Source organism: Podarcis raffonei, chromosome 10 (genome assembly GCF_027172205.1).
Source record: "Podarcis raffonei isolate rPodRaf1 chromosome 10, rPodRaf1.pri, whole genome shotgun sequence".
Classification (NCBI taxonomy): Eukaryota; Metazoa; Chordata; class Lepidosauria; order Squamata; family Lacertidae; genus Podarcis; species Podarcis raffonei.
The window spans coordinates 74,359,903-74,386,721 of record NC_070611.1 but is presented as its reverse complement, the minus strand read 5'-3'; the positions used below and the strand labels follow the sequence as shown (position 1 = coordinate 74,386,721).

General features: G+C 46.2%; 5 protein-coding genes across 10 annotated transcripts in view; 1 reads left to right on the top strand and 4 right to left on the bottom strand.

Moving 5' to 3' along the window:
- Nucleotides 1-8,821, bottom strand: part of LOC128422000 (gastrula zinc finger protein XlCGF7.1-like) — a 43,945-nt gene extending 35,124 nt beyond the window's left edge. Inside the window, exon 1 of the mRNA XM_053405443.1 lies at nucleotides 8,802-8,821. The gene's annotated coding sequence lies outside the window, so the exon portion shown is untranslated. The remainder of the gene's footprint in view (nucleotides 1-8,801) is intronic.
- LOC128421982 (zinc finger protein 420-like) overlaps nucleotides 1-26,819 on the bottom strand; it is a 171,334-nt gene that overhangs the window by 13,671 nt on the left and 130,844 nt on the right. The window lies entirely within an intron of this gene.
- LOC128421969 (zinc finger protein 624-like) overlaps nucleotides 1-26,819 on the bottom strand; it is a 125,478-nt gene that overhangs the window by 73,758 nt on the left and 24,901 nt on the right. The window lies entirely within an intron of this gene.
- On the top strand, nucleotides 29-26,368 carry LOC128421961 (zinc finger protein 501-like). 4 transcript variants are annotated; one of them, XM_053405347.1, is made up of 6 exons: nucleotides 29-63; nucleotides 12,683-13,187; nucleotides 13,387-13,468; nucleotides 13,717-13,799; nucleotides 15,959-16,085; nucleotides 23,655-26,368. In XM_053405347.1, exons 2-6 carry the CDS (start codon nucleotides 12,762-12,764, stop codon nucleotides 24,827-24,829), a joined length of 1,893 nt encoding a protein of 630 aa, XP_053261322.1. In that variant the 5' UTR covers nucleotides 29-63; nucleotides 12,683-12,761; the 3' UTR covers nucleotides 24,830-26,368. The 4 variants fall into 4 exon arrangements, with proteins under 4 accessions (XP_053261322.1, XP_053261325.1, XP_053261324.1 ...); XM_053405349.1 differs by lacking the exon at nucleotides 29-63 and adding an exon at nucleotides 10,898-10,987 and having other exon boundaries at nucleotides 12,683-13,175; XM_053405346.1 differs by lacking the exon at nucleotides 29-63 and adding an exon at nucleotides 10,899-10,987.
- On the bottom strand, nucleotides 3,829-5,959 carry LOC128421995 (zinc finger protein ZFP2-like). The gene is made up of 2 exons (XM_053405424.1): nucleotides 5,619-5,959; nucleotides 3,829-5,102 (listed from the first exon to the last, which is right to left on the bottom strand). The coding sequence occupies exon 2, from the start codon at nucleotides 4,951-4,953 to the stop codon at nucleotides 3,895-3,897; it is 1,059 nt and encodes a 352-aa protein (XP_053261399.1). The 5' UTR covers nucleotides 4,954-5,102; nucleotides 5,619-5,959; the 3' UTR covers nucleotides 3,829-3,894.

Here is a 26,819-nt window from a genome sequence, read left to right as displayed (position 1 = left end):
GCGTGTGGGGGTCCCGTTGGTTCGGCTCTGCAGAGGCTGCCTGGGGGCGCCTGCTGGGATCCGGTGAGTCTCCTCTCTCCCAGGATAGGGCCCGTGGGGAGAGCGGGGGTCCCAGCGCTGCATGGCGAGAGGGGGGCAAGTCAGGGCGGGGAGGGTCGCAGGAGGGCGGCAGCTCTGCTCTTCCTTTGCATGGATGCGCTGCTGGCCCCTTGGGTTCAGGAGGAGGAAATGCATGCAAATAAACCCCATTCAGATGTATGGATCAGTCCCCTTGTATAACAGAGGTTGTCCGCGGATGGAAACATTCGGACATGAAATATACCCTGGTCCCTAAAACCTCACCTGTGCAAGGAAGGAAGGAAGGAAGGAAGGAAGGCAGAGAAGAGAAAGCGCTTCCTCTTGCAGGGCAGAGTAAACCTGTGGAACTCCCTCCCACAAGAGGCAGAGGCCACTAATAAAGGTGGTGTTAAAAGAGGAGGAGGCCAATCTGTGGAGGAGGGGGAGAGGGCGATGGGTGGCTCCTCTGCTCTGTCTCCCCTGTAGGAGGGTGCCTTCTGGCCTGATCCTGCAGGGCTCATTTTCTCCTCCAGTGCTCAGTTCCTCCAGATGCAAGTTTGCCCGCTGAGATTGCCTGGGGTTGAGCTAGATGATCCTTGGGGTGCCATCCACCTCTACAGTTCTATGAAAGCACCACTGGAGGTCTCACAAGCCAAGGCATTGAGAGCAGGAGAGGTCCTGCTGGAAAGGAAACAACCAGTGCAACTGTTTTAAAACAGGAATCCAATGTGTTTGTTGTGGGTGGGGGGACTCTGTGAGGAGGGGTAGACCCCTGGATGCTGCCTTGATCTCCTTGGGCAAAGAAGTGGGAGAGAAATGCCATGCAAAAAGAGAGGCAGCCCAGCCAATCATCTGGCTGCTGCATTTTGGGCCAGTTCCTGAGTCACCTTCAAAGGAGTTCCACACAGAGAGCGTTGCAACCATCCCATCTGGTGCAGAGCAGGGAAGACCAGGGCCATGTCCTCTCTTTCCCAAAAGTTCTGTGGGGTGGGGAACTAACCTGAGCTGGACATGGGCCTCAAGCGACCATGTTGGACCCAGGAGTGCCCTCAAGTATTCATGGCATGTTAAGCAATGTAACATCATCATCATCATCATCATCATCATCATCATCATCATCATTACTGTTAGTTCCCTGTCTGTAATCCGAATCTCCTAGAGCAGATTACAAAAATTTAAAAAAGCAATAAAACAGTTGAAAACATATTAAAGTGGTACCTCAGGTTAAGAACTTAATTCCTCCCGGAAGTACGTTCTTAACCTGAAACTGTTCTTAACCTAGACACCACTTTAGCTAATGGGGCCTCCCGCTGCCACCGCACGATTTCTGTTCTCATCCTGAAGCAAAGTTCTTAACCTGAAGTACTATTTCTGGGTTAGCAGAGTCTGTAACCTGAAGCGTCTGTAACCCAAGGTACCACTGTACTCTCATAGAAAGGTGAGTCCTACTTTATTTGCTTTTGTGTGCACACAGATGCACTTGCCTTGCATGCTTGAGTACAGCAACTCCAGGGCATGAGTTAAGTAGGGGCCACGTGTAGAGCAATTCCCAAGCTGAGGTCAAAAACACACACAGAGGCAGCAGGACTTCTTCAGTAATAGTTTACTGAGCTTTCAAAGCATACACTTCTCCCTGGGTCCCCAGTGAGGCGCAAAACTTTGCTACTCAGAGCAAATCCAGTTTCAGCAGTAAAAAAATACAGCACATAGGATATCTAAGTCAGGCACACAAACCGGCAGAAGGGAGCAAGGGAGGAAAGAGGCTGGAACGACACAGGGCAATGGATGTGTGTCTTTCGCTTCCTATCGTCTGGGAGGGAAGTCAGCAACTCGGCATCTGCAGGGGCTTCACGAAGCAAAGCTTTCTACCGGCTGCTTCCAGGCAAATGGGCATCCCAGAAACACGCACTGTGATCTGTGGGATGTTGCCATATCAATTGTTTTTGGAAGGTTATCACAATGTGGACTAGAAACCAGTATTGGACAATATATCGCCCAGCCCTAATCCTCACTGACCACCAGCAATCCAGATACACCCTCACCCCTTCTCTATTGAAAGGTACTTTACATCTTAGATTATAATCACATTGTTTGACATTGCCTTCAATATTTCATTACTATACGGTTTTACACATAAATACCAGAACTTCACATACACAACATGTGTTAAAGACTAAAAAGGAGAACTTTGTTTCTGTTGTCTTTGCTGGTTATATTTGTTACAATTTGGTAATAAATTGTTAAAAATAAAGAAGAAAAGGCTAATTTGACTTTTGGGTTGGAACTGGAAGATACTAAGAAACCAGAACCCCTCTAGAGGGGGTTCAGGACATTACAAGAATGGCTGTAAGTGGAAAAACACTGGCTGAACTGGAGAGGACTTTTTTTCTCTTGGGAAAGATACAAGAACAAAGTGATGTTTTGGCTACAAATGTTACAATATTGAATGGAACAGTAAATAAAACTACTGAGCCTGGAAGGGACTTGACTCAAGTCTTTGCAGCTGAACAAAAAGGTTTTGCAGCTGAACTAAAAATCTCTGCAGCTGAACAAGAAAAGAAATCTGAGAAATTTGAGAATGTGAGGAAAGAGATACATAATGATTTGAAGGAAAAGGAAGGAGGAGCTATAATGCCACAGATGATTAAGGAGAGCCAGAGGCCGGTTAAGATGGATATAAAGGAAAATAAGATCAGGATGATGAAAATTTGGTTTGAATTGAAGAATGGAGAATGGAGAGATCTCCTTATGTGGAGATCTAAAGACCTATGGATTACAAACCTGGCTAAAGTGGAAACTGGAGCTTTTGGGACATTTGGACTTAAGAGAAGCAAGAAACAAGATTTTGGCTCCACTTTTAAATATGGAAGCCTGGCTGGAAGAAACATGGACCTTATTGGGACAGAGCTTCTTCGAGATTTGGTGTTCAATATAAAGGACTATCAAAAAAACCGGCAGAGAGGAATTGAGAGAGAATTAAGAGCCTCGGACGTGAGGTCGCAAGGCTGACAGCAGATAGACTGATGGACATTTGCTGGGGTTCGAAACCGGGAAAGGGTGGGGTGGGGCTTAGGGAATCCAAAGGGTGTACAATTATACTCTGTTTCTTTTAATTTTGTTTTGCTACTAATATAAAAATGGGGAATTCGTGGAAGGGAATTGGGGTCGACCTTAGAAAAAGATTTTTAAGAATAAGTACTGATGTATAAAGATTGAGGTTTATAAGTTAAAATTGGTTAACTAAAATGAATTAAAGAAAATAAGGTAAAGTTTGGGGACAAGAACTTGCTGAGCTAAAAATTGGAATACAAGAAGGGGAGGTGTGGGGAAGTCAAGGAAATTGGTTATTGATAGTAAGGAATGTAAATTTTATGTGTTTTAAATTGTTTTTTTGTTTTTTCTTTATTTTTTGAAAATTTCAATAAATATTTATATATATAAAAAAACATGTGTTAAAGACTGATTTCCTGCTGAGTTCATTTCTGTGAAGAAAAGAGTGGACTCTGAGAGGACGATGTCCCGCACTACATACATCTAAATGGGTTCTTCCATGTGAGAGTCCCTGGATGTTCCTTAAACACTCCATTGTAAATAAAGCACTTTTGCAATCTTTTCATTTAAACTGCTTCTCCTCTCTGAGTTTGTGGATGGTTTGAAGGGTTTCAATTCCTAAAGTTCTTCCTGTCCATTACTCTGTTGATTTAGAACTTCCACTAGGACTCAAACTCTATCTACTTTCCTGATATTTATAAGGTTTGTGTTTTGTGTTTTGTGTGAGTTTGTTGACATAAATCAAGGGTTCCTCTCTGACTGAAGCTCCTTCCACAGTCCATACATCTAAATGGTTTCTCCGCTGTGTGTCTGCTGATGTTTTCTAAGGTGTACACTATGACTGAAGCTCTTTCCGCACTCCAGGCATTTAAATGGTTTCTCCCCTGTGTGAGTCCGTTGATGTCTTCTAAGGCTTCCATTATCACTAAAGCTCTTTCCGCACTCTATACATTTATATGGTTTCTCCCCTGTGTGAATCCGCTGGTGTAATTTAAGGTCTCCATTCTGACTGGAGCACTTTCCGCACTCCAGGCATTCAAATGGTTTCTCCCCTGTGTGAGTCCGTTGATGTCTTCTAAGGTTTCCATTATCACTGAAGCTCATTCCGCACTCTATACATTTAAATGGTTTCTCCCCTGTGTGAGTCCGTTGATGTTTTCTAAGGTGTCCATTCCGACTGAAGCTCTTTCCGCACTCCAGGCATTTAAATGGTTTCTCCCCTGTGTGAGTCCGTTGATGTGTTCTAAGGCTTCCATTATCACTAAAGCTCTTTCCGCACTCTATACATTTATATGGTTTCTCCCCTGTGTGAATCCGCTGGTGTAATTTAAGGTCTCCATTCTGACTGAAGCTCTTTCCGCACTCCAGGCATTTAAATGGTTTCTCCCCTGTGTGAGTCCGTTGATGTCTTCTAAGGTGTCCATTATGACTAAAGCCCTTTCCGCACTCTATACATTTAAATGGTTTCTCCCCTGTGTGAGTCTGTTGATGTGTTCTAAGGTTTCCATTACCAGTAAAGCTCTTTCCGCACTCCAGGCATTTATATGGTTTCTCCCCTGTGTGAGTCCGCTGGTGTAATTTAAGGTCTCCATTCTGATTGAAGCTCTTTCCGCACTCCAGGCATTTAAATGGTTTCTCCCCTGTGTGAGTCCATTGATGTCTTCTAAGGTCTCCATTCTGACTGAAGCTCTTTCCGCACTCCAGGCATTTAAATGGTTTCTCCCCTGTGTGAGTCCGTTGATGTGTTCTAAGGTTTCCACTATCAGTGAAAAGTTTCCCACACTCCATACCTTTAAATGGTTTCTCCCCTGTTGGAGGTCGTTGATGTGAACTATGTGTGCTCATTCAATGAACATAGTCCACATTTCACACATTTTAATTTCTATTCCTAATGGGGGAAAGGTGACCCATTCCCTGGAGCTTTGACTGCCTTCTCCATCTCCTTCTTCAGAGTGGGAGGAAAGGGAATCCTGTTTTGGTTTCAAGGAAGAGAACTAAGGGAAACAGAACAAATCAAGCTCCATTAGCACCTTCTCCTATTTCAACGTCTCCAACATTCCCTCATCTCCTACCCATGTTCCCATTTTTTAGGAAGTGAAGTTGCAATGTCATCAAATGATAATAATTCATGAGCAACTTTCAAAATCCTCAACCAATGTTCATAAAGCAGCTTGATTTTTTTAAAGAATGATGTGCTGTCTGATCTCGTGCCCGTCTTCAGATGCAGGACTATCCTAAAATGACACAGAAAAGCAGGTTATTCAAGGCCAAATGATAAACTGTACTTAGTGGAATATGTAGTACCTTGAAAATGTAGTATTGATTCACTAATGGACTGAGGTTGTGTTATTTCTGGGGACATGAATTTATTCCTGTTCTGTCTTAAAGATGATAATTATACGATGTCATGGGGTGTTAGGGGAGCGGTAGAACCTTTGGTGGGGGAAATGTCATGCACCTTATGGGGTAATTTATCCACCATTGGTCCCCACCCTGCACTCAGCTCTCACCTGTGGCTTCCAGAAGCTGTCAGCATGCAACAGGGGCCACAATCCCAGGAACGGCTTCAATCGGCCGGCTAAATCAGGTGATGATAGCTAATGGGTCTCAAATCCTTGGTTTATTAGGGAATTCTGCTGCAGGTGAAGGCAGGCCCTGGTGGATGGAGAGGATGAGAACAACAGTGAATCCCACAGTCAAGAAGGCAGATCCTGCCCATTCTGCAGAGGAAAGTGAAGGGCAGATGGGGCTCATCAATCGGGGAAGGAAGCCCATCGAGAAGGAAAACTCTGGTCGTAATACTTTGCTGCCTCGTGAGTTATCTTCAGGAGAAGAAAAGGCTATGGGGGGGGGGGAACTTACACAAATCCAGAGTGGACTCTCTAAGATAGTTACATGGTGTCCTGCACACCTCCTTCCAGCCACTCTTGCAGCCAAGCTGGTGCCTAACGTACTGCTCTGCTTTCCTTGGGACCATATAAGCAAGGGTGAGAAGGGTGTCTTGTTGTCTAGCCAGCCCAGGACCCCCAAACACACTGCCCAGGCAGTGCTGCTAACACAGCAGTTTCAGGCACAGAGATGAGCTCAGACCTGTGTATCAAAGTCTCTACGATGTGGAACAAGAAATACAGAAGCACTATTTACATCATACATCAATTAAAAAGTATTCAGAATATTTGTCTTTTGAAGAAAAGACCACCAAGTATTGGATGGCCCCTTCAAAGCTAATGGAAGTCTTGTGCCTGGAGCTTTTGGGGGTGCAGGACCAGGAAAGCTTCTGCCACCATTATCCTTCCAATCGGGATTCAGGCCTCATCATGGAACTCCAACTGCCCTGGTTGTGCTCGTTGATAATCTCTGATGCGCTAGAGTCTGAGGGGATGCTGTTTCCTGGTTCTGCTGGATCTCTCAGCAGTTTTGGAGACCTGTGACCATGGTATCCTTCTGGACCCTCTAGGGGAGCTGGGGGCCCTGCTATGCAGTGGTTCCCCTCCTTCCTCCTGGGCCATGTCCAGAAAGTGGTGTTGGGGGATGAGTGTTCAGACCCCTGGGCTCTCACTTGTGGGGTGCCTCAGGGCTCCATCCTCTCCCCCATGCTTTTTAATATCTATATGAAGCTGCTGGGAGAGATCATCGGGGCTTTTGCCTGGGTTTTCACCAGTTTGTGGGTGATACCCAGCTGTTCTTCTCATTTAAATCAGAACCAGTGAAGGTGGTGAATGCCCTGTGTTGGTGCCTGGAGGTGGTTTGAAGATGGATGGTGGCTAACAGATGGAGTTTGAATCCTGACAAGAAAGAAGCACTGTCCCTGGGGAACAGGGGGTGGGCAGGCGTCGGGGACCCCCTGGTCCTGATGGGGTAACTGTGCCCCTAAATAACCAGGTGTGCAGCCTAGGGATCATTTTGGACTCACAGCTGACCATGGAGGCGCAGCTCAATTCTGTGTCCAGGGCAGCAGTCTAGCAGCTCCATCTGGAACGCAGGCTGAGACCCTCCTTCCCCGCAGACTGTCTCACCAGAGTGGTGCATGATCTGGTTATCTCCTGCTTGGACTACTGCTATGTGGTCTATATGGGGCTACCTTTGAAGGTGACCCAGCAACTGCAACTGAATGGGAGCAGCCACCGAGACCACATATCACTGCCCTTAAAGGACTTTACCTGGCTCCCACCAGATTTCCAAGCACAATTCAAATTGTTGGTGCTGACCTGTAAAGTGTCATGGTTGCATTTTCCAGGCAAAAAAAAGTATTGATCTAATGCAGGCTTCCTAAAACTTGGCAGTTTCCTTTCTGCTGAGAGCGATAAGTTGCAATGAGGTTATGAAGAAACTTTCTTGTTTTGGGGAACCAGATGAAGCTGGTTTAAACTGGAGTGAGCCAAGCTTGTTATCTAGTCCCAAGGTTACTCTGACATTTAATAGAATATAAATTACAAGGCCGAAAGGTGCCTGGTCCCACTTCCTAGTCTGCTATTTCTCTACTCTGCATGTGTGATTCTTACTTGAGTGCTGTTTTGGTATGCTGAGATACGGTTTTACGTAAGTTAAGTTTTTGCTATTTTGGGGGTTCTGTTATGCTTCTTTGCCTTCAGCAATAAATTTATTTGCTGAATGAGAACGTTATGGAGCAGCAAGATCTGCAACCTAAAGCCCTCAACAGCCTCGGCCCTGTAGACCTGAAGGAGCATCTCCCCCAAAATCGCTCAATCTGGACAGGGAGGTGGTCCTTCGAAGGTCTTCTACTGATTCCCCCCCCCCCTTGCGAGAAGCGAAGTTACAGGGAAGCAGGCAGAGGGCGAGGAAATGGGCAACATTCTGACATTTAGAAGACAGCTGAAGGCAACCTTCTATCGGGAGGTTTTTAATGTCTGATGTTTTACTGCCTTTTATTTGTACTGGAACCAGGCAGTGGAAGAGAAACTTAAAGATGGAAGCCTGAGAGAGAGGAAAAGGTTCATGGCTGCTTCCTGGGTGGGATTGCGGAAAGAAGAGCTGCTTCTGAGAAGGCCTCTCCCTTCCCCTCTTCCTGGACAGGGCAGGGGCTCGTGGGGGCTCATGGGGTGGGAAGAGGATGGAGCTTGCAGGAAGGAAGGGGTGGGGGGACACGTCCCCCCACTTTCCAGGGATCCCTCTCTGGTCTCCTTGAAGGGGTGGCCGATTCCTGGGCGGGAGGGAGAAGCGAGGCGGCCCCTCCGGAGATTCCCTGCGGGCGGCACGATGGAGAAGTCTTCCTCTCTCCCCCCCCCCCGCATTGCTGCCCTTCCCTGCCCCAGGGATGCTCCCCCTCCCTCTGTCCCAGAGTCTCCCCTGCACCCAGAGGCCCCCTTGGCGAGGCTCAGCCCTCACCCCCCATCTTTCCATCCTGAGGGGCCACCCCAAGACGCACAGAGTAGGAACAGGGGGGTCTCTATCCAGGCGTCCCTCATGCCCGTTAACCCTTTCATGGCCCGGCTTTATCCGTGCGGAGCCCACAGGACCCCAGGGATGCCTTCGCGGGGGAAACGGGGCAAGGGGTCCTCGTGGGGACACCCTGCGTAGATTCCCCATGTCCGCCGCTGCCAAGGCGCCTAAGGGGCCAAGGAAAGCCCCCTTCGCAGCACGCGCGCAGGGATCCAGGCCCCACGGAAGGCGCTTGGGGGAGCTGGCGGGGGTCTCTGGATCCTTTTCTCCCCTCTCCTCCGCGACCCCTATACCTCTTTGTTCTCGCTCCCGATTCTTTTTTCCTTTCCAGCAACATCCACCGGGGGGGGGTCCCCCCTCATTCCGGAAGCAGAATCCGGATTGGAGGAGGAGGAGGAAGAGGCGAAAGAGGTGCGACATACGCGGGGGGGTTGAGGGTTGTGGGGGCGGGGTGAGAGGAGGATGTACCGGGAAGGGAGGAATTGGGGGGGGGGCGAAGGAGATGAAGGTTTTCCCCCTCCCTTCTTCCTTCTGGGGATGAGGAGAGCGGGGGAGGGCCTGATCCCAGTAATCCAGCTGCAAAGTGGGGTCCCCCCTACAATGTTTACATTGCAAAATCCTTCCCGCCCCCCACGCCATGATCTTAGATCCATTCCACGTTTTAGGGATTGGTGCACATTGAGCAGCGGGTTGGGCTCTGTGACTCCTGTGTTACGGAGAAAATGGGGCTTGGGCTTTTGCACACACGCCCCCCCCCGACACCCAGGTAAAATTCCTCCCTTGTGTCTCCGTCAGAGGTAACACAATGAGGCCAGGAAGAAAGCAAGGCCAGCTGTTGATCTGTTTGCGCGCAGAGCCCCCCCCCCGTGTAAGGAGACAGCTGTTGAGCCCCCCCATGCAAGGAGTGAAGCAGCCCAGAACTAAAGCGCGTTGCAATTTATACAGCCTAAGATAGTAGCCCCCCTATTACTGAGAGAGCACCCCCAAAACATCCCCGGCTGCGTCACAAAATGAGTTGTACACGGAAATCAGATCAGACTCCGAGTTCGTGTTTTGGCAACATGACAAGTCTGTCTGTCAATCGGGAGGATTCCTGCTCCCTGCCTTCTCCCGGCCAGCCTGAGAGATCCTTGGAAAGGGCGGATTTCTTGACTCCAGAATCCATCACCGCAGACCCGTTTCATTCAGGCATAGAGACCTGCTCTTTGGACCAGTCTGCTTGGATCATGTGGATCATCAATGGATCATCCATGATGTCATACCCTTCTCACGGAGGGGGGGGGGGCTCAGGAAGAATCTCCTGCCACGTGACTGGGGGAGTCTGGAGGCTGACTGGGGTCAGACAGGGCTGCTGTTTTGCTCTCCTTACTAGTTCAGCTCAGGTTTCACTGGCAGAAGTTACATTTCATGAAGAAATGGGTGGATTCATTGAGGAAACGGGGCTACATTGCAAAGAGGCAAATGTGTATACTTTGTTACCACCCAGTGAGTTGTCTTGCAAAGGCCGTTTGCAGAAAGGCTCCTATTGTATCACCTGCGGCTACATGCCGGAGTTTGGGTCTTTTTGCGGAAATGTGTCTGTGTAAATGCACTTATCCCTGTGCATTTATAATGGCAAGACATTAAATCCCATGAGATCCACAAGCACCAGAACCATAAGCCCACACAGGAGTCCAAAAGCACAGAACGAAGCAGCCCTTTATCTCTGTGTTGTTGGCTATGAAAAGCTGGATGTCCAACGACAACAACATGTACAACAAGAACAAGAACATTGTCTCTGGGCAGCTTCCAAAAGAATAGAAGAAAACATGACCCAACATGAAATATTAAAAGCTTCCCGATACGGAGCTGCTTTTAGGCGTCTATGGAGGTTTGTCTCCTTGACATCTGGTGGGAGGGCGTTCCACAGGGCAGTCACGACAACCGAAAAGGCCCCCTGTAACCTCACTTCTCGCAATGAGGGACCTGCCAGAAGACCCTCGGAGCTGGACCTCAGTGTCCGGGCTGAGCGATGGACGTGGAGACGCTCCTCCCCTTCTACTGGGCTGAGACCATTTTGGGCTTTCAAGGTCAGCGCCAGCACTTTGAATGGTGCTCGGAAACGGACCGGGAGCCAGTGAAGATTTCTTAGGACCCGTGTTCAGGGGCCAGCTGTTAGGGGGCCGTTCAGCTGCTGTCCAAAACTGAGGGATCCCTTGCCGGAAGTAATCCATAAACCTCTCCTCCTCCGCCTTCTCGGGATGCCATTGGTGCGCGATGCTCCGGCTCTCGAAAGAGAGAGAGGCGTGAGTTGACTGAGCTCGGCTTGCCAAGGGTTAAACGGAAACGAGCTAGATTCCTAGAGAGGAAAGTAAGACGGGGGGGCAGGGTCCTCCAGAGCGAAAGCCCAACCCCTCCCTTTCCTGCAAGACGTCGGGCGTGTGGGGGTCCCCTTGGTTCGGCTCCGCAGAGGCTGCCTGGGGGCGCCTGCTGGGATCCGGTGAGTCTCCTCTCTCCCAGGATAGGGCCCATGGGGAGAGCGGGGGTCCCAGCGCTGCATGGCGAGAGGGGGGCAAGTCAGGGCGCGGAGGGTCGCAGGAGGGCGGCAGCTCTGCTCTTCCTTTGCATGGATGCGCTGCTGGCCCCTTGGGGAGGGGTCTCGGGGAAATGCATGCAGAGAAACCCCATTCAGATGTATGGATCAGTCCCCTTTTACAACAGAGGTTGTCCGCGGATAGAAACATTCAGACATGAAATATACCCTGGTCCCTAAAACCTCACCTGTGCAAGGAAGAAAGGAAGGAAGGAAGGAAGGGAGGCAGAGAAGAGAAAGCGCTTCCTCTTGCAGGGCAGAGTAAAACCTGTGGAACTCCCTCCCACAAGAGCCAGGGAGGCCACCAATAAAGGTGGCGTTAAAAGAGAAGGAGACCAATCCGTGGAGGAGGAGGAGAGGGCGATGGGGGGGGGGTTCCTCTGCTCTATGGGGCAGCCCTATGGCCTGATCCTGCAGTGCTCATTTTCTCCTCTAGTGCTTAGTTCCTCGAGATGCAAGTGTGTTCTCTGAGATTGCTTGGGGCTGAGCTAGATGATCCTTGGGGTGCCATCCACCTCTATAGTTCTATGAAAGCACCACTGGAAGTCTCACAAGCCAAGGCATTGAGAGCAGGAGAGGTCCTGCTGGAAAGGAAACAACCAGTGCAATTGTTTTAAAACAGGAATCCAACTTGTTTGTTGTGGGGGGACTCAGTGGGGAAGGGTAGACCCCTGGATGCCACCTTGATCTCCTTGGGCAAAGAGGTGGGAGAGAAATGCCATTCATAAAGAGAGGCAGCCCAGCCAATCATCTGGCTGCTGCATTTTGGGCCAGTTCCCGAGTCGCCTTCAAGGGCAGTTCCACACAGAAAGCGTTACAACCATCCCATCTGGTGCAAAGCAGAGAGGACCAGGACCAAGTCTGGGACTGTGACTGTGGGTGGCAAACTAGCCTGAGCTGGACACGGGCACCTGAGCCTCAAGCGACCATGATGGACCCAGGTGTCCCCAATCATGACGGGGGAGGGGGAGTGTTAGGCAATGTAACATCATCATCATCATTATTGTTAGTTCCCTGCTCATCATCTGAATCTCCAAGAGCAGATTGATAAGAACTGTTGAAATAAGCAATAAGAATAGTTGAAAACGCATGGCACGCATAGAAAGGCGAGTCCCACTTTATTTGTTTTTGAGTGCTGTCCTTTGACCCCACCCACATGTCATTTGGCCCTCAGAAGTTAGCCAGATAAGGGAATAAATGTGCTCTGAAATGGGTTTGGGCAGGAGAGCAACTCTTGAGGAACCCTAGGTTAGGCCCTCCACTATAACCCAATGCTCAGATAACACTCAGTATAAATGAGTCACTTGTCAATCACAGTTCTGACTTCATTCCTTGATTGAAAACTCTGAAAGGCAGGAGCAACCAGGCTGATTCATCTCTCAGAAAGACCAACAGTTCCCTGCACATTTTGCATGGTCACTTTCCCTCTAGGAGGGCTGGAGACTTACTTCTCCTTCTCCTTTTGATAGAAACCTCAGAGTCTGGGTTGTGGTGCAGTCCAGAGCTGGCTCTTCCAAAACTCATACATACTTCCTCACGGAACATTTTTCTCCTCAAGGCAATATGTCAGTTTTGTAACAGAACAATGTATTTGCTTTGTAGAATTTGCAAGGACCTGTAATTCGGACAGACAGAACTTGGCAGAAGATCAAGGGATTCCTTCATCTCTCTTGGAGGCTTCATGAGAGCACAGATGGATGAGAAAAACGCAGCTGGCCCTGAAGCAGGAAGAAGCCATGCCATCAGAACCGGGAGCCGTGGGGGATTTTGGGAAAAAACTGTGCAGAAGATCCTGAGTGAGGAGGACACCCTCTGCTCAGAGGCTCAGAGCCAGCAGTTCAGGCAGTTCTGCTTCCAGGAGGCCAAAGGACCTCGAGAGGTTTGCAGCCGACTCTACAACCTTTACCATCAATGGCTGAAGCCAGAAAGGCACACAAAAGCTGAGATGCTGGACCTGGTGATCTTGGAGCAGTTCCTGGCTGTCCTTCCACCGGAGATGGAAAGTTGGGTGAGGGAATGCGGAGCGGAGACCAGTTCCCAGGCAGTGGCCCTGGCCGAAGGTTTCCTCCTGAGTCAGGCAGAGGAGAGAAAGCAGGCAGAGCAGCAGGTGAGAGAGACTTTCCTCTAGATACTCCAAAGGGGCTCCGAACGTGAGTGACAATAGCTGAAAATTCTCTATTAATATACCATCCTTTTTTGGAAAGCAGCCATTGAATATTATCAGATTGCCCTTCAGTTTTTGCCTCTGTCTTCCTTTTCTAACTCTTCTTCATATTCTCTGTTTTGAATTTTTGTTGCTATTTCAGAGACAGGATCTGTTTGCAGAAATGGGCCCAGATTCCTCTGAGACCAAAAGGACTCCGTTGGACACCAGAGAGAGGCTGCTGGGTAAGGAAGGAGTCCATTCTCCGTTTGGTCCCTTTCTGTGGATATCAAAACGAATCCATGGGTTCTTGTCATCTTTTTTTTTGGGTGGGGGGAGACACTTGGGGCCAGGAGCACCAAGGAGGGAAGATGTATTTTTTTAACCCAACTAAATTATGAAATGGGTCCAAATGTCCAGATGCACTCAGAAGGTGAGACTTTTTGGAGAGCAGCTGCACTCCTGGCTTCCCACTTACCTCTGTCTCTTGCAGGTGACCAGATGATGCCAGCAAGACCTTCTCTTCCATCTATTCCTGGTGGGGAAGGAGAAGCAACGGCTGTGGAAGCAGCTCAGGTAGAGGGAGGGAGCCCTGTGGGGAAGGGGGCTGAGGGGTGGGGCCGCCAGGGTGCCTCTGGCCCCCAAGGAATCTCTCTCCTCCTCTTGGCTTCTGTCCAAGCTTCTCTGAAGGCATCTTTGTCAAGGGCAGCTTGGACAGAAGCCAAGAAGCTGGGAATGCCATTCGAAAAACTTAATGTGCTGAGAATAAGGAACAGCCACCTTGCCTTAACTCGCCTTCTGACGGTCAATAGGATGATTCATAAGTCATTGTAGTTTTATTCCTAGAGTTATCATTGAATGCTAAAATAGGCTTCAAAGCAGTTCATCAAGCCTAAAAAACAGTTCCCAGGATTCACCAGTTACATCAGTTGCACAATGGGGCTTTCCCCCCCTTCTCCTCCCCCCATGCACTTCTTGAAGTTGTCTTTTAGGGCATCAGAAGGGTCCCCCCCCAAGAACAGGACAAGGGGAGCAGAGAGGGGATATAATAATAATAATAATAATTTATTATTTATACCCCGCCCATCTGGCTGAGTTTCCCCAGCCACTCTGGGCGGCTCCCAATCAGTGTTAAAAACAGTACAGCGTTACATATTAAAAACTTCCCTGAACAGGGCTGCCTTAAGATGTCTTCTGAATGTCAGGTAATTATTTATCTCTTTGACATCTGATGGGGGGGGGGCGTTCCACAGGGCGGGCGCCACTACCGAGAAGGCCCTCTGTCTGGTTCCCTGTAGCCTCACTTCTCGCAATGAGGGAACCGCCAGAAGGCCCTCGGCGCTGGATCTCAGTGTCCGGGCTGAACGATGGGGGTGGAGACGCTCCTTCAGGTATACAGGACCGAGGCCGTTTAGGGCTTTAAAGGTCAGCACCAACACTTTGAATCGTGCTCAGAAACGTACTGGGAGCCAATGCAGATCTCTCAGAACCGGTGTTATGTGGTCCCGGCGGCCACTCCCAGTCACCAGTCTAGCTGCCGCATTCTGGATTAATTGCAGTTTCCGGGTCACCTTCAAAGGTAGCCCCACGTAGAGCGCGTTGCAGTAGTCCAAGCGTGAGATAACTAGAGCATGCACCACTCTGGCGAGACAGTTCGCGGGCAGGTAGGGTCTTAGCCTGCGTACCAGGTGGAGCTGGTAGACAGCTGCCCTGGACACAGAGTTAACCTGCGCCTCCATGGACAGCTGTGAGTCCAAAATGACTCCCAGGCTGCGCACCTGGTCCTTCAGGGGCACAGTTACCCCATTCAAGACCAGGGAATCCCCCACACCAACCCGCTCCCTGTCCCCCCAAAACAGTACTTCTGTCTTGTCAGGATTCAACCTGAATCTGTTAGCCGCCATCCATCCTCCAACCGCCTCCAGGCACTCACACAGGACCTTCACCGCCTTCACTGGTTCTGATTTAAAGGAGAGATAGAGCTGGGTGTCATCTGCATACTGATGAACACCCAGTCCAAACCCCCTGATGATCTCTCCCAGCGGCTTCATATAGATATTAAAAAGCATGGGGGAGAGGACAGAACCCTGAGGCACCCCACAAGTGAGAGCCCAGGGGTCTGAACACTCATCCCCCCCCCACCACTTTCTGGACACGGCCCAGGAGGAAGGAGCGGAACCACTGTATGACAGTGCCCCCAGCTCCCAGCCCCTCTAGACGGTCCAGAAGGATGTTATGGTCGATGGTGTCAAAGGCCGCTGAGAGATCCAGCAGAACTAGGAAACAGCTCTCACCTTTGTCCCTAGCCCGCCGGAGATCATCAACCAGCGCGACCAAGGCAGTTTCAGTCCCATGGTGAGGCCTGAATCCTGATTGGAAGGGATCCAAATGGTCCGTTTCCTCCAGGCGTGCTTGGAGTTGTTCAGCAACCACCCGCTCAATCACCTTGCCCAAGAATGGCAGATTTGAGACTGGGCGATATCCATCTGGCACAGACAGAAGGATTTTAAGAACACAATGAAGAGTTCCTTCCATTTACACAAAGATTAATGTCCATCACTAAATCACAAAAGAAAAGAATTCCACTAAGACATTAAAAGCAGCACCCACAATTAAAACGTGCAGCAGGACGATCCCATTGAAACAAAACACCATTTAATGAGCAGAAAGAAACAGCAATGTGTAGCAGATAATCTTTCTGCTCTCTAAAGAGGACCTCTTCATTTCTCTCTTAGGGTCCAGTGTGCTTTGAAGATGTCGCTGTTCATTTCACAGATGAGGAATGGGCATTGCTGGATCCAGACCAGAGAGCTCTGCATAAGGAAGTCATGGAGGAGAATCATGGGATCGTGGCCTCTCTCAGTAAGGCTCCCTTTTGGATCCTAATCTCTCTTTGGAAATTCCATGCATATCTCTCTGTGATAAGGCTCCCTGGTTTCGATGGAGGTCACAGGGCCACTTGCAGCATCTGGGATTCTAATACCCCCCAAATTGACCTTAAATGAAGGGCTATCAGCATGTTTTGACCGTGGACATGATGAAGCCAGCATAGACCTTGCTGAGAATGGAATGGGAACATGCTAGGAATTTGAGGTTAGGAAAGCACATCTTTGTTTGACACTGTCGTGCCTTGTATTGCCCAAAATCTTCCTGACACAGAGCTTGTGGAAGGCATAGAGGGGTTGTTTCTGATGGTTGTAATTGTCCATGACTCACTTCACAAAGCAGCTTGCTCAACACACAATCCTGATACACCTTCATCTTGGTATTGGTTAGCATCCCATTCACCCATACAGTGGTCCCTCGGGTTACAGACACTTCAGGTTACAGACGCTTCAGGTTACAGACTCTGCTAACCCAGAAATAGTACCTCGGGTTAAGAACTTTGCTTCAGGATGAGAACAGAAATTGTGCGGCAGCGGCATGGCGGCAGCGGTAGGCCCCATTAGCTAAAGTGGTACCTCAGGGTAAGAACAGTTTCAGGTTAAGAACAGACCCCCAGAACAAATTAAGTTCTTTTTTTTTTCATTGATAAATTTTTATTGATATTACATATAGACATATACAAAATCCATTACATAACTTGCACATATTATATCCATTCCAGAAATCATAAGTATAATACAAAGTTGTTTTAGGCTCTGCCAAGCCTTGGACTTCCCTCCACTCCTTTGGTAAGTATCAGATAGGTTTACAGTCACGTATTTTATCCCTTTTACTTCCTAATCACTTACTGTTAGAGTTATTTCAACCCCGCCAGTGTCGTCTGAAATTTAGTTCCAATATACGTCAAATATTTATTCCAATTATCATGAAATTTCTGTTCATCTTGATCCCTTAATCTTCCTTAATTAAGCTCGGCATAATTTATCACTTTGACCTGCCAATCACTTATATTGGGTATAACCTCCGTTTCCCAATTTTGTGCTAACATGATTCTTGCAGCTGTTGTGGCATATAGGAATAATATCTTATCTTCATTTTTAATTTCTTTACCCATCATTCCTAGCAGAAAAGCTTCAGGCTTTTTGGGAAAAGTATATTTAAATTTTTTTTTAAGTTCGTTAGAAATCGATTCCCAAAAGCCTTTCACTTTGCTGCATGACCACCACATGTGGTAGAAGTCACCATCTGCCTCTCCACATTTCCAGCATCTTTTGTTCTTCAACCTATAGATCTTGGCCAGCTTCACTGGCGTGTGATACCACCTATAAATCATTTTACACAGGTTTTCCCTTAGTGCCATACACGCCGTGAACTTCATATTAGTGTTCCACAATTCCAGCCACCTCTCAAAGTCGATGTTATAACCAATGTCTATCGCCCATTTAGTCATGACCTCCTTCACCTCCTCGTCTTTTGTATACCACTCCAATAAGATATCATATATCCTAGACAATATTTTGTTCTTACCTTCTATAACTTCCACATTAAATTTAGATTTTTTGTCTTCAAATCCTAATTTCTTTTTGTCCTCTTTTAACAAATCATTTACCTGATGGTATTGCAGCCACCCTGTAAATGCGTTTTTTATCTCTTCGTACGGTCTGAGTTTAATGCCTTGATCAGTTTTCCGCGCAAGTTCTTCATAGGTGGCATTCTTCCCTTCCATATTGCTTTTTTTGACAGTTAGAACCTCTATTGGTGAAATCCACCAAGGTGTCTTCCTTTCCAATAGATTTTTATTCCTTTCCCATGCTTGAAATATTGGTCCCCTAAAAATATGATTTAGAAAGCCTCTATGTACTTTCACCTTTTCGTACCACAGGTACGAGTGCCACCCGTACCTGTTATCGAAGCCTTCCAAATCCAAGGTGTCCCTATTTTCCAGTCTTATCCAATCTTTCAGCCACATTAAACACACCGCTTCATAATATAAACTTAAATCCGGCAGGGAGAAACCCCCTCTTTCTTTTTTATCTACCAATACTTTCATTTTTATTCGCGGTCTTTTTCCCTGCCAAATGAATCTCGCCGAGGCTCTTTGCCACTCTTTACATTGCTTTAACCCTTTAAGTACAGGAATGGTTTGAAATAAAAATAGCATTCTGGGCAGGACATTCATTTTGATAACCGCTATCCTCCCCAAAAAGGATAGTCTCATTCTTTCCCAGATTTCTAAATCTTTCTTAATATTCTTCCAAGTGACCTCATAGTTATCCTTGTATAAGTTAAATGTTTTTAGCTGTAATCCACACTCCAAGATACTTCACCTTCTTTGCTGTCATAATCCCCGTCTTTTGTTCTAACTCTACAATATCCTCTTTAGTTAAATTTTTGGTCAACATTTTGGTCTTATTCTTATTAACTTTTAGGCCTGCCACAACACCAAACTCTTCGAATTTTTGTAAGGCCTCTTTCACACTATACTTTGGGTCTTCTAATGTTAATACAATGTCATCCGCAAAGGCTTTGATTTTGTATTCCTTAGTCCCTACTTTGACTCCTTTAACCTCTGTTGTTTCCCTCAGTCTCTTAGTAAGTACTTCCAATACTGTTATAAATAACAAAGGAGACAAGGGACAGCCTTGTCTAGTCCCTTTGGATATATCAAAAAATTCTGATGTAGTATTATTTATTACAAGTTTTGCTTTTTGCTCACGGTAAATAGCTTCGATACCTTTACTAAGTCTTTCTCCTACCCCCATCATTTTCAAATTTTCTATCAGGAAACGCCAAGAAACATTATCAAATGCCTTTTCGGCATCAATGAATATCAGGGCCGCCTGTTTATCTATTCTAGTTTCCAAATATTCAATGATATCTATCACATTTCTTACGTTATCCTTCAATTGTCTCCCTGGTAGGAAGCCCGTTTGGTCTTTAAGAATTCTACTATTTAATACTTTTTAAAATCTTTCTGCCATTACCTCCGCAAACAATTTATAATCGTTATTTAATAACGAGATCGGCCTATAATTCTTCACCTCTAGGGCGTCGACATCTTTTTTAGGTATTAATGTAATATAAGCCTCCTTCCAGGTATTCAGCATCCTTCCTTCTTTTAAAATATTATTCATGACTTCACATAAAATTGGACATAGTTGATCACTTAATGTTTTGTAGTATTTGGCCGGTAAGCCATCCGGCCCCGGCGCTTTTCCAATTTTCATTTTTTTATTGCCTTCCTTATCTCATCTTCCGTAATCATCTGGTTTAATAACTCTTTTTCTTCAGTTGCAATCTGTTGTAGATGATGTTCTCCCAGATAACGTTCTATTTCATAGTCTGTTTCCTTTTCTCTTTTATATAAGTCCTTATAGTATTTCTGAAATATCCTTTTTATTTCTTTTGGCTCTTCCACTATCCTTTCTCCATTCCTTATCTTACAGATCATATTTTGCTTTTTCCACGCCAAGTATTTCCCTATTTTATTAGCTGATTCGAAACTCTTTTGTTTCATCATTTTAATTCTCCGTTCAATCTCCTGATTTACTATCATAGAAAATTGATCTTGTAGTATCTTTATATTTTGTTTTATTGTCTCCTCTCCTGGTTTAATAGTTAGTTGTCTTTCATTCTCCATAAGCTGTGTTAGGATCTCGTCTTTCTTTTTCTCTTTTTCTTTTCTTAGGTGGCTGTTTTTCTGGATTAGGATGCCCCTCATAATGGCTTTTCCTGCATCCCAAACCGTTTCTATAGCTGTCCCTTTGTTTAAGTTCCACTTGAAGTACTCTTCGATTGTTTCTTTTGCCTTACTTACTATCTTTTGATCATTAAATATTCATTCATTCTCCATCTAATTGCTCTAACATCTTTACCCTTTATTTCTATGAATACTGGATTGTGGTCGGACATAGTTTGTGGGAGAATTTCAGATTTAGTTAAGCTCTGTGTCAGTTCCTTCGAAATCCAAATATTATCTATTCTCCCCCAACTTTGGGTTTGAGAAGAAAGTATATTGTTTTATAGTAGGGTTTTTAAATCTCCAAGCATCAATTAATCCCATAGTGTCAACCAATTCAAAAAATGTTTGAGGTAGCTTACCTTCCTTCATCTCTTGCTTTTTTGTTGATCTATCTAAATTAGGTGACACCACTCCATTAAAATCACCCATAAATAGCATTTTTTGATCCATCCACTCTAATAGCTTGTTACCTAATTCGGCAAAGAAAGCCGATTTTTTTTCATTAGGCGCGTATATTCCAGCGACAATTATTTTTGCTCCTTGAAACATAATCTGTACTATCATTCTCCCTTTTTCATCTTTATACAATAATTTTGGACCGTATTTTTCCTTTATATATAGTACCACTCCTCTTTTCTTAACCTTATCTGATGCCACGAAATCCAACCCTAATCTCTTATTACTCAAAATTCTCTTATGTTTTCTTGTTACATGCGTCTCTTGTAAGCAGATTAGGTCAAGATTCTTTTTTAGTAATATATGAGCAATCTGGTTCCTTTTATTTTTATTGTTGAGCCCATTCACGTTCCAAGACAGTATTTTTAAAGCCATCGATTATATACAATTAGTAAATTAGCAAGTCTAATTTAAAGCTACTGCTCTTTGTCGTTTGTCTCTTCTTTTTCCCTCTCTTCTCCTGAATTTATCTCCCTCCCTTCCTCTCCACTCCCCCCACCTCCGCCCCCCTCCCTCAGCCGGTCCCCTACCTCCTCCCATCCTGCCATCTTTCCAAGTTCCTTCTCGTATCTTCTCGCAATTTTTTCAAGTTCTGAAGGGCTGGACAGTTTAAATCTTTTTTCCTTAAAATAGAATGAAATTCCTTCCGGAAATTCCCATCTATATAGGATACCATTTTTCTTCAACTGGTTAGTTAATTTTTTGTAAACGTCCCTCCTTCGAAGAAATCTCGAGGGGATCTCTTTAAATATAATAATTGAGTTTCCTTCAATACATAACCTTTTGTTATAGTTTTGTTTCAGTACTTCGTTCCTCATGTCCAACGAATTGAACATGACTAGTACATCTCCTGGCAATTTTTCCCCCCTGGCTTTGGCCGATTTTGTTTTTATCCGAAAAATATTTGCTAGTGAGTAACTTATCTCTTCTTCCCCCCTATCTAACCAAATTGCCAGCTCTTTAATCATTTTAGATCTTATATTCTCATTTGGGTCCTCTGGAATCCCTCTGAATTTCAGGTTTAATTGATTCTGTCTCATCTGAGTCATTGCCATACTGTCCAGCAATTCTTCCTGTACCTTACCTATCTCCTTAACTTCCATTTTAATCCTGTCCAAATCCTTCTTACTGTCTTTCGTATCCTTTTGCACCCTTTTCATTGAATCTTCAAGTACTTTGGCTCTTACCGATAAATCTTTAACTTTTCCTGTCAGTTCTCCCACCACCCCCTCCAATCTCTTATCCAATGTATCCTGAACTTCCAATAGCTTTTTCTCAATATAATGCTCATTCTGTTTAAATTCCTTCCTTATTTCAACCATCAAACTATCATAGTCCTTAATTTCCTTCCCATCTTCTTGTCTAGATGGCCTCCTTTCTGCTGGCGTTCCCGCCCCCCTTTTCATTTTCTCCATCAGCTTATATTAGCTAATTATTAATAGTTCTTCCCCCCTAGTGGTCAGTACAGTGAGCTGCTGGATTCCTCTGTTCCTCCCATTAATTTCTTCCAATATACTTTCCTTTGTTCCCAGACGGTGACATCTTATTAACCTTCCAAGTCTTAGTTCTTTTCTCTTCCGTAAGACTCCTCAACGGGATGTCTCCCTCCTCACACGACCAAACAACTGGTCTCGTGTGGTATTAGTAATTACACAATTAGGGAGAAACCAAATACACAAAAAGACAACCAAGAAGAGGCAAGAAAGGATAGAGGAAAAACAAGTAAAAAAACAGAAAAGCAGGAAAAAAAGCGGGTGGGAAAGCCAGCGTCTCCAAAACTATGCCAGCGATGGACGGGAAGTAGTAAAAAATTAGAAAAAAGTAAAGGAGAAAGAGTCGGGCAAAAAAAAAAAAAAAAGAATAACCGCCAAAGTTACAGGGGCGAATGGGGAAAATCACATAACCAAATAGTTCTCTGGAACTTGGACGAAGTATGGGATAGGTCTCAGTCTGAGAGCGAGCACAAGGGAGCAGGGCAGAACCAGGTGGGAGGGCGCTCCACGGGGAGAGAGACTTCCGTAGATAGCTGGATCCTGGCAAACTGTCCTGCTTAAACTTTCCTTCTTTCCTTCTGAAGACTCCCAGTCTCTTTCCGCTATAGCAGTAATTCAGTCTAAAGCATAACCACCGTCTTCTCCTACGTGTATGTTAGGATGTATCTCTTTAAGACGGGAGAAGACAGGGAGCAGAATGGCGGCGCGGAAATCCGCTGTAGTTTCTACTTTCTCCAAACCGTTCGCTTTTTTCTCCCAAGCCACCGGAGGAGCGCTGCCCCTCGGCGTCTCCCCTCCTCCTATTCTCAATCTAATTTTCAATCATTCACCTGGCCCAGGTATATACCAGTCTCTATTCTTTGCTCAAACGTAAAAGGTGAAGAAGGTAAAAATCACTATTGAAATACTGTTTAAATCAGTCCTTGTTCGAATACGGCAGGCAATAGAGCTGAATACGGAAAAACCGCCCATATATCCCAAACCGGTCGCTGATACAACACTCTCCGACCAGGTAGAACAGAAAAATTCCTTTCACTTCTTTCTAGTCCATTAAATTATTTTCAGTCGTTACCTTGCCTCAGAATCCTTGTATTTTGTATCTGAGGTCTCTCCTCTACACCCACTTAGCGGCAACTTTGTTGCTTTCTCTCTCTCCCAGTCTTCCGCTATACTCCATTTTACTCTTACCGCCAGTAGTGGACTCCTTCTTCTTCTTTCATCCCACGTATTCTTTTCCGCTGGGTTCTTTAGTTAAATTTTCTGTTTATTATCAACTTAGTTGCTTAAATTATTTCCCAGCTTTGGAACTGTTGTCGGAGGCTCACCGCTTTTCAAACGGAGCCTGAGGCTTCACAACACGGAGTCTGTTGCTTCCCCTTCATGCTGCAGCTCTAACCCTGTTAAACGCCTACAACGCAGGAGAGCACAAGCAGCCTCGCTGGGTACCCTGTCCCCCAGGATAATCCTCCTGAGGTTTCGAGGTTCACGGAGCCTTTGTGACCTCCCTAGACCTCCGTGTTGTTCGAGACCCCCCCAGAGGGCAGCCTCGTGCTCCTTCCCATGGCTGCGGTGACCCGGAAGTCCACAGAACAAATTAAGTTCTTAACCAGAGGTACCACTGTACTCTTTTGGAGAGGTGAGCCATTGCCGTAACTGCCTCTAATATTTAGGTTTAAGGTCCTCTTTATGTTCTAGTTGTCCTATCTCTGTTTCTAACACTGACCGCCTCTAGTGTGTGGTCAGCAGTGTTGATGCATGGAATTCTTCCTCTATCACAAGGTTAGTGATCAATATTCAATACAGTGGCACTCCATTTCTTTCAGCAGCTCTAATCCATTTCTTTCTTCATTGCAGGTGGTGATGATTTGGAAATTGAGAGCGAGGATGCCCATGACAGAATCCACACAGTGGAGAAGCCATTGCTACTCTTGGAGTGTGGAGAGAGCTTCAGTCACAGTTCCCATTTGACTACCCACCAAAGAAATGCTATTGAGACGAAACCCTCTCAGTTCTCTGAATGGCGGGAAACTTTCTGTTGGAATGAAAGCCTCACTTCACAGGAAATAATTCACACAGGGGAAGACCCACTGAAATACTTGGAATGTGGAAAGAGCTTCAGTACGAGTGCACATCTCATTTCACATCAAATAACTCACAGCAGGGAGAAACCCTATCAGGGCTTGGATTGTAGGGAAAGCTTTAATACAAGCACAACCTTCCATAAACACCAGAGAATTCACAGGGGGGAGAAGCCATTTCAGTGCCGAGAGTGTGGAAAGAGCTTCAGCCAAAGCACCCATCTCACAGCCCATCAAATAATTCATACAGGTGAGAAACCCTATCAGTGCTCGGAATGTGGGCGGAGCTTTAATCACAGGGCAAATCTCACGGCCCATCAAAGAATTCACAGTGGTGAGAAACCCTATCAGTGCTCAGAATGTGGGAAGAGTTTCACTGTGAGATCCGGTCTCGCTTCCCACCAAAGAATTCATACTGGGGAGAAACCCTATCAATGCATGAATTGTGGAAACAGCTTCAGTCAGAAGGCAAGTCTTATTTCCCATCAAAGAATTCACAGTGGTGAGAAGCCCTATCAGTGCTTGGAATGTGGGAAGAGCTTCAGTCGGAAGCAAAATCTCACTTCCCATCAAAGAATTCACACTGGTGAGAAACCCTATCAGTGCTCGGAATGTGGAAAGAGTTACTGCCATAGAGCCAATCTCACTTCCCACCAAAGAATTCACAGTGCTTGGAACGTGGAAAGAGCTTCTGTAAAAGCGCCCATCTCGCTACCCATCAAAGCATTCATACCAGGGAGAAATCCTATCAATGCTTGGATTGTGGAAAGAGTTTCCTCCAGAGAGCCGATCTCACTTCCCACCAAAGAATTCACACAGGGGGAAAATCATATCAGTGCTTGGAATGTGGAAAAACCTTTAGTCACTGTGCCAATCTCATGGCACACCCAAGAATTCACAGAGGTGAGAAACCATAACAGTGCTCCCAATGAGGGAAAAGCTTCACTGTGAGGTCTGGTCTCGTTTCCCATCAAAGAATTCACAGTGGTGAGAAACCATATCAGTGCTTGGAATGTGCAAAGGGTTTCTGCCAGAAAGCCAATCTCACTTCCCACCAAAGAATTCACACAGGGGAGAAACCCTATCAGTGCTTGGAATGTGGGAGAAGCAAAGTCTCCCTTCCCATCAGAGAATTCACAGTGGTAAGAAACCATCAGTGCTTGGAATGTGAAAAGAGCTTCGGTAAGAGGACCAAGCTCATGGTCCATCAAAGAATTCATACAGGGGAGAATCATAGAATTTTAGACCTGCAGGAGACCCCTGGGTCGTCTAGTCTACTGCAGGACTCTCAACTCAAGCTTCTATGACATATTGCCTTCTCCTTACAACTTCTCCTTAAAAACCTCCAAGGAAGGAGAGTCCACAACCTTCCAAGGGCATCTCTAATTTGAAGCCATTGGTTTGGGTCGCAGCCTCCAGAGCTGGTGAAAACAAGCTTGTTCAATCTTCCACGTGATAGTCCTTCCTGTTCCTCAGAAGGCTTGGTTTCCCAACGCTTAATTGTCTTGCTCACCCCCCTCTGCACACCTTCCAGCTTGTCAAAATCCTTCTTAAATTGGGGCACCCAGAACCGGACACAGGACTCCAGGTGTGGTCTGAAGAAGGCAGAAGTGGGGCTGTTACTTCTCTTGATCTGGACACTTGACTTCTTTGGACGCAACCTAGAATAACAGCCTTTTTTGCTGCTGAATCATACTGTTGACTCATGTTAGTCTAAGACCCCTTTTCCACATGTACTACTGGCAAGCCCGGTATCCCCCATCTTATATTTGTGCAGCAAATTCTTCTTGCCTAAGAGCAGAATCTTACCTTTCTGCTTAGTGAAATTTATTGGATGCCTTTATATACCACCTGTTTCTTCAAGAAGCTCAGTGTGGTCTTAAGTCATTCTCTCCCTCATTGTTTAATCCTGACATCAACCCTGTTAGGTAGGTTGGGCTGTGAAGCCATCACCCAGTGAGCTTCATGGCTGAGTGGGGATTTGAACCCAGGTCTCCCAGTTCCTAGTCCAAAACTCTTAAGCACTGCACCCCACTGGCTCTCGAATGAGACTCTTGGAAAGTGCATGCATGCGCATTTATTGAAAGTTTCAGTGCAATGTCTTGGTGTTTGTAGTTAAAGTTTTATACGCATGTATCAATTACATTAATATATTAATGGTAATTACAGTAGAAGAGTAAATTTTAGGTAATGCTAGACAGCGATAGGGTTAGTTTGGAATGCTGGGATTGAAAAATTGAACAATTGAACAATTTCCACATGAATCACAAGAAGATCTAAAATATAAATACAAAACGGCAACAGCAACAACCCCCGAAAAAGCCCCATGTCATGTATTGATGAAGTTGTTAGAAAATTTATTATGGGAAAGGGGGTAAAAGTCTTAAAAGTTCATGCAACCATCTTCTCAGGGTTCCTACTCTTTGTGTGAATGAACCTTGTTGCTACAAATAAAGATCAGGTCTACTGACCGCTGTTTTGCTCCTTTAACTTGCCTGGATTCTCCTTCTTTGGTGACCCTGGAGGGACCGCGGGGTGTGGCCCCCCGGGGAGCTGGGCAGCCGAGGAAATCAGCACCCCAGGATTTTTTCCTTCTCAGTGCTTCTCCACCTGAGCCTCTTACCGAAAAGCCTGACACCCCGCAATGAGACAGGATTGTGTCCCTGCCCTCAGCAAACAAAATAGCTTCCCCCTACCAAGATACTGAGGTGCCCTGAGGGCTGTGTGGGATCCCCAGTCATTGAAATGAAAAGGGGAGAGGCTCAGGAAAGTTTCAGGGAGCAGGCAGGGAGGGGGCAGCACAGGCTCCAGAAGCTCCGTCTCGCTCATTCCTCCACACTACTCCCCCCCAATTACACCTGCCTCCCCCTCATGGCTCCTTCACAAGTGTGGGGAAGCTGCGACCCCTCTGCCCCCATCAAAGTTCCTTTAAGACCCCATA